The 7,534-nt window shown below is 32.7% G+C and overlaps 1 protein-coding gene across 3 annotated transcripts; it reads right to left on the reverse strand.

The window, feature by feature from the left end:
* Positions 1–281: 281 nt before the first annotated feature.
* Positions 282–3,826, reverse strand: LOC112277191 (uncharacterized). Of its 3 annotated transcripts, none has more exons than XM_024509253.3 (6): positions 3,293–3,826; positions 1,942–2,074; positions 1,649–1,680; positions 1,301–1,443; positions 612–848; positions 282–511 (listed from the first exon to the last, which is right to left on the reverse strand). In XM_024509253.3, the coding sequence occupies exons 2-6, from the start codon at positions 1,992–1,994 to the stop codon at positions 503–505; spliced, it is 474 nt and encodes a 157-aa protein (XP_024365021.1). In that variant the 5' UTR covers positions 1,995–2,074; positions 3,293–3,826; the 3' UTR covers positions 282–502. The 3 variants fall into 3 exon arrangements, with proteins under 3 accessions (XP_024365021.1, XP_024365023.1, XP_073387512.1); XM_024509255.2 differs by having other exon boundaries at positions 1,370–1,443; positions 3,293–3,716; XM_073531411.1 differs by having other exon boundaries at positions 1,259–1,443; positions 3,293–3,716.
* Between the last annotated feature and the right edge of the window lie 3,708 nt (positions 3,827–7,534).

Below are 7,534 nucleotides of genomic sequence, written 5' to 3' on the forward strand. Positions count from 1 at the left end.
CGAATTGGGAGAAAATGACGCACTAAAATCAAGTGGTCGTTGGCTGCATTGGATCGTGGCGTCGAATATACGCAAATGGGGAGCTTTCCATCATCAAGACCAGCTTCCAAAACCTCGCAAAACCATGTATTCTGCAAGCGAGACGAAGACAGAAAGATGCGGCGCACTAAGATGTAACGCATCCACTAGCGATAACATTTCTGGAAGGTAATAAAACTAAACTAAGTTTATTTAAGTTTAAAGTTAAACGACGACGAAGAAGAAGAAGAAGAAGAAAGAAAGAAAGAAAGAAGCATCTACTTAATAAAATGATTTACAAGCCTTATGTGCAGTTGGCAACACTGAGGAGTAGCCGCAAGTATCAAAAAAGAGGCACGTCTCTCCTAACTCTGCTAGGCCTTGATCATCCTGTTCTAACTTTGATATATATTGGGCGTTGGCCAAGATTCCCAATAGTACAGGTCAAAAATGAGGTGCGCCAAAGCATTCCTTCATGGTCCCTTCAGCTTTTCTGCAAAAACGAAACCCAATCAGCACAGAACACAAAGGCTCAGATGATACCATACGTATTTTCGAAGTAGCATGAAACCTCAACAATTTTCTCCACTTACTTGGATAGGTAAGAAAAATTTAAATTCTGGGGGAAGCTCTTCTTCAGTATACAACCGATCAGCAAAGTAAATCCGTCGGGCACGGCAATTGGCATGCACTTGCACTCGCAAAGTCTCCACGTAATAAGTACCGTACGCCCTTCTTGTACAGTCTGAAAGATTTAATTGGATATGATTCCAACCCTCATCCAGCCTCATGGACATAGTGCAGATATAGGGCTTCACTCGTGTAATTGACTGCATCCACATAAACCACTGTCATACATTCAATCTGGAATGAAGAGGTCTAGCCACGTTGACAACTTCGATCTGCAAGTGTTCTTTATTGGGATACACCACGTGAAATGAAGTTTGTTAAGCTAGTTATTGGATAAGTCGTTGGATAAACTGAACGGAAAAGAAAAAAAAGTAAAACAAAAACATAAACACACACATACACACACATATTATGCCTCAGACTAAGCATTACAATGTAGATGGCTATATTGGATCGAGTTGACCTAGTTCCTGACAGTATGAGAACTACAAAGCACCTCCTAAGGAACAACGAAAACCACGACAAGTCTACTTTCAAATAAACAAATCTTTGAACTAATCTGATAATTTGACACACGAAATCGACGGCGAACATTTTTGTCATCAAGCACCTGCACTTCAAAACTGAAGTACATATTCTTGATTATCCTCACCAAAATAGGTAACTTGAGCCCAAGTGTCAACCGGGGATCAGCTGGGCAACTGATGTAGTTACTACTCACATTTGTGCCCACAATCTCCACCACACTTGACTGAAGATACTCATCAGCAACCCTTCTAATATGGCCACTTCGAGCTGCACAGGTAAACAAAGTGAGTATCACCTGAAGTGCATCCCAACCCAACGTCAGCCATGTTCTGATGTTCTAGAATGTACGAGCAGGCCGCGTAGATCTTACTCGACCAATATTAATAATTTCGCTTGACACCAACCTTAAGCAATGTTAAAAAATTATTAAATCGTTAAAGGAAACAAATTAGATTGAGATTTAGAGACTCACATTCCTTGTCCCAAATCTGCAATGGCTTACTCCTGATCACACATCAGCCACGCAAGCCAGCGTTAATTACAACTCTAAGAACATATCATAGAACATATTACAGGATTTAAGTTCTGTGAATAATAAGTGCAACCGACCATACGCATCAATATGAACGCAGGGATGTTGAATGTGCAACATGAATACCAATGAGATCATAAGCAGTACCATTAAATCAATATGAAAATGGAATAAATTCAGTAAGTATTTTGGATTCGACGTCCAAAACAAAGTATGTTAACACATAAACTCACCCAAGGCTATAAAAAATGGACAGGAACCCCGACTGAAATGTGTTCTTGAACATATTGCGACTCAGTAGAGTCGATTAGATTCCGCCTCAAATCGCCTCTGAAACAATCTTTGGTTGTACTCGGGTCTAGCAGTCTGATCAATAGAAAATAAAAATACTGATCAGTGGTGCACCTAAAGCTTCTAACAATGATGATCATCAGTATATGCCAAGATTACAAACGCAACCAAGGTTTGTAATCCATTTGACTCCTTACTGAAATACTCTATATCTAATCATGGTTACTGAGTGACTCATTACATCCATACATATGGAAAGAAGAACAATGCATACAGCACTGGTCCTCATTGCCAACACCGACTAACGCGCTAATCGACACAAGATGAGGGATTCTGAATTGTCTTCAGACCATGCAAACCACACTAGCCTCTGTTCGATATCCAAAATCTTTCTGCTACCTAAGTCTCACGACATTCTGTGCTTGATTATGCAGTGAGTTTTGATATAAGTAAATTGGGATTTAATGATTCTGAATTGCATTAGGACTGGTGAGACTTTGAAGTTATCTTTAACAAAAAGGAACGGTATAAAACCATTTAAGTTAGAGGGATTTTAGGGCACATTTGACACAAGGCTCGCGTCAAGGGTTAAATCTCAATCACAGAGCCTGATGATAGACCTAAGAGATCTCAAACCTACCTGTGACAAATGTTTGAATAACTGCAAATTGGAAATGCATCAATTTGAGATAGTACGTATAGGATTTCCATGCTAACGCTGAAGAGCGCAAGTACAAGCAAGGTCACAAAACCTGCATAAGAAAGTGCGATCTCTAACCTGAACGAACTAAAATAAGGTACGCGATGAACACGATAACACAGTGATTGAGGAATAAAACGTTTGACATCAAACTCTTAAGCTGCACAATAAGAGTGACATATGTGTATATACGCCGTTCGCTTGTCAAGGCCAGAACTAGGTACTCAAAATAAGACGCTTCACAACCCCTACACGAGAAGATACGTCTGCCGATAAGAGACGCTGAGCTTCAAATGTACTCAAAAGTAATAAGGTAATCCAATACTAAAGCTTCCTGGACTAATTTGAAAATAGCATGTTCTCCATGGAACAACATTAAACTTGATTCAGCCCAAGCCAGAACGTCAACAACCCGAACGCAGCTTTTGTTGACAAACATGCAGAGGAGGGCAACAACCTAATCAATCAACGATCGCACGCAACAGAGCCAGATGACGATAACTACTAACCCGAAACCTCGACGAAGCATTGAACACACGGACTGAATCACATCGCGAACGATCAATCAGATTAAAATGGTGAAGGAACCGTACCAAGTCTTTAAGCAACAAGACCGCGAAGACAAAGAGGGAGACGAACAGAATTTCAAACTCCGCCACGCGCACCAGGTGGATTACCGATCCAACCGCCCTGGTAAACAAAGACGGCGATTCCGCAGCCGGCTGCCGCCTATGCATTGGGCCTCCTCTCGTGAGACGACGCCTGAGCTCTACTCGTTCCCCGGAGTCACTCTCCCCTCCACCACCACTACTACTACTCTCCTCTTCCCTCTCCCTCTCCCTCAATCTCAAACCATTATGCTCTGTTTCTCCGCCTCTCAAGCTCCCTGACCTCTCCCTGACATACATAGAAGCAAAACAATCGACGGCACCGCAGCAGACACAAATTGCACGGCGCAGGCACCGATCACTTCAAGCTCCGACTCGCCCCCTTCCTGCTGTTCAAAACCTCGACAACGACAAAGCTTTCAACTGGGAGGCAGTGTCGACACCGAGCGTGAGATACCGTCCAACGGTCGCCACGCTCATGTCCAGAGGTAGCGGACATCTGCACGATAGGGTATGGTGGGAGTATCCAACGGTAGAACGTGGTACGACCCGTATCTTGCAATCGGGTCGCAACCGTCCAGTGGTCGAACCGTGGTACGCACGTCTTTCCCACGTTCACTACGAGGGGGTAGCCCCGAAACAACGGTTGGTGGCATTGTACAATTCCGTTCCCCTTCGACGAACGAACAGAGATTGTGTACATTCATCATCCTTCACTCGACAAACAGAGTTTGTGTACATTCATCCCTCTCCCGTCCTTCATACCCAAGGTATGGTATTTGCAATATACATGAAATTTAAAATTATTAAACTGATTATTTATATTATTTTTTTGGAAAGAGTGCAGTGATGCAAACATAAATTGATTACAATTAGTTGTGTTTGGTATTTATATTTGATAGGTCTAATCAATAAAAAAAAGTAGGTAAGAAAAATAATATTGTCTTGATGTGTTTACTAATGGTGTTATGGTAATTTTATAAATATGAATTAATCCAAACTTTGATTTTTATTTTGCATGCATATGTTGGAAGGAATGACAACTCGGAATTCCAATGGAGACAACGTTCAACTTATTAGAACAATAGTTATGTGAAACAACTAATTTACCAATATTTTGACAAATTACAACATACTTGTATAATTGTATATTGATATATATATATATATTTATGTCTAAATAAAGATGAAATACTGTCAAGAAATGAGAAAATTTAAATAATTCATTTATTAAAAAGAAAAAAAATACTTTTGCTACATTTTATTCAGCCAAATTGTAGGTAATCAAAATTCTTTGACAGGTAGAGTATGTGTTTATTACACAAACAATAGTTATGCACAATCCTCAGTCATGTATTTAGGAATCTTTTCCAATCCAATTATTTATAGTTCTTGTGTATTTTATTCATATCATTGTACATCACATTGATCATCAGTTTTGCAAAAAAAAAAAAAAAAAAAAAAAAAAAATCATTAATTAGTTTTAAAACTGTTTCTGTGAACTTCTTCTCCTAAATCGCCACATTCTTTTCTAATCACATGTCTTTCAACATATCTTTGATTAAATTATATTAAGGAACATAACACATGTGTTAAAATTTAAAGTAATACAACACAGCACTAAATATTATATCATATTGTATAATGATTTGTGGTTTATTGTGTAAACAAGCATGAATTTATTTAAGCACATAAAACATGGTTGTGAGAAATATATAAAAGATCACAAACTTCACTTGTGGATTGCCAACGATCTTTGAAGGTTTTGACATTTATCTGTGTGTGCATGTGTGTGTGCATGGTTATGAGAAATATACATATATACATACAATGATAAAATTAATATTATGCATTAAAATTTCACAAATATTTTAAAAAATTAAACAATAAGGTTGACAGGTTTTGGTTATAGAAACTTGTTAGATCTCCAAAATCAAGTAAATTATACTATGAAGTTTCAAATGTATTTTCTCTCAAATATAACCATAAATATTGCGTTTTAATACTCATTATTGCATAGAATCATAATCACATTTTAATGTTGTGATTAACTTTCTTAAACAAATATCAGAACTGATTTTCATTATAAAACAACTTAAGACAATTCAAAAAAAGTAAGTTTTAGATCAAATATGGTTTTAGTGATTTTTTAATATGAATCCTTAGAAAAATAACAATAAAAATAAAAAATGAAGTTATACAAGAACACATACACTCTTTAATTTATTTATTTTTAAATTAACATTTGTATTATTTTCCAACTTTTTTTTACATTTTATTGTTTGAATATTTGTTCTACATTTTTTTGTGCTTAAATATTTTTGATATCATCAATACTAGAATATACACAATAGCAGTATATTTAATATTTTTATTTTTAAGTATTTTATCTTTAATAAATCCTAGTTTATTATATAAAAATATTTCTGAATTTCAAAAAAGATAAACTAAAATATTAAAAAATAATGCTTGGTTCTCATTTATATTTTTTTGATTGTTTGTTTTTCTTTTTCTTATTCTTGTTATAAGTAAAATTTAAAGCCAAGATTTCAGATTCATTATCCAAAGCACAAAAATATTTTCTATCTATTGTATAGACTAATAATTCTTCTATATATATATATATATATATATATATATATATATAAATATATACATTGTATTAAAAAAATATAACTAATAATACTAAAGAGATTATATCTATGTTTAAAGGATTTATCTAAAAGTTATTATATGGTTTATCCTATCAAGAAGATTATTCGTATTTGCAACAAATATTATCAAAAAATACATTTAAATAAGTATACATTCTACTATTTTTGTTGTTACAATATTTTTTATCTTTTTCTAAATATATTTTAGATCCTTATATTCTATTTAATTCTAAAGCATGTAATGTTTTAATTCTAACTATTTAGAATTTATTTTTTATTATTTTATTTCTTTTATATTATTTTCAATTACTTCTTTTCATTGCATGATTGCATTTTACAATTTCAACTCTTTAATTTCGTATAAGTAGGTCCTTAATGATGCTGAATGGCATGCTCTTATTTTTTCAAAAATACTATAAATAAGATGCTATAAAAATTAGAGCTAAAAAAGACTTAAATATTTAATACTAGAAAATATAAAAAGATCAATAAGAATTAAAAAATAAAATATAAATACTTTTTTATAATAATGTGTTATATCAAATATTTATTTGAAATTTCATTGAATTATTTTTGTATTAAAAATAAAGATTTTAAGGATGAATATATTTATTACATTGAATGACATAGGATATTCTTGTTATTTTAATTAAAAATATTTTAAAAATAAAAAAAAAAAGGATCTTGAAATTTCATACTTTAAATATTTTTAATATTTGTTTTGGTTTAATACTTAGTTGACTAATTATCAAGGAACAAAGAATATTAAAATACTATCTAAACAATAAAACACTATTAATTATATCATTTAAATACAAAATATTACATATATATTTATTCTTTTCAAAGAAAGTTTTGACAACAATTTCCATGCTATCTCCACGCTTTTGGTAACTTATATCAAAGAAATAAAACACATCACAATTTTAAGTATCATTTGTTCTTATAAAAAATATTTGGATCTTTTGTAAATCTTCTGAAAAATTATAGATATTTCTAAATAAATACATATATTTTTTTTAATAATTTTTTATTTTTTTTTAATAAGATTAATGGATATTTTATAATATTTTAGTACGTGACATTGCCTTGCATAGTCAATTGGGACCTTTACAAGTCTTCTAGAAGTTTTTGCAAAAGATTCTTTAAACTTCTAGAATGTCTCCTTGATCTTAGAATTTTACAAGAAGGTATTTGTAAGCCCTACTTGCTATTGTATAAAGACATAGGTATAATCAAAAATAACTTAGTCTTTGTGATACAATATTTTTTTTAAATCCAATTGTTTTCTTTATTTTATACATGTATCTAATTTTTTTCTCTAATATCTTATTTCTCTTGAGTTTATTAATCTTTTTTATTCTTGTACTTCACAACTTAAAATATCATAAATAATATTAATAATTATATAAATTATAAACACATCAATTAGGCTTTTAGGTCGATAGTCATTCTTGCATAAAATATAATTTTTTAAATTTTGATTACTAATAACAATTTCTGTTTTTGATAATTGATGCAAGTGAAAAATTAAATGTAGTATAATTGTAGAATCCAGTTTTTTATTTTATAT

Source organism: Physcomitrium patens, chromosome 25 (assembly GCF_059467195.1).
Source record: "Physcomitrium patens ecotype Gransden chromosome 25, ASM5946719v1, whole genome shotgun sequence".
Lineage (NCBI taxonomy): Eukaryota > Viridiplantae > Streptophyta > Bryopsida > Funariales > Funariaceae > Physcomitrium > Physcomitrium patens.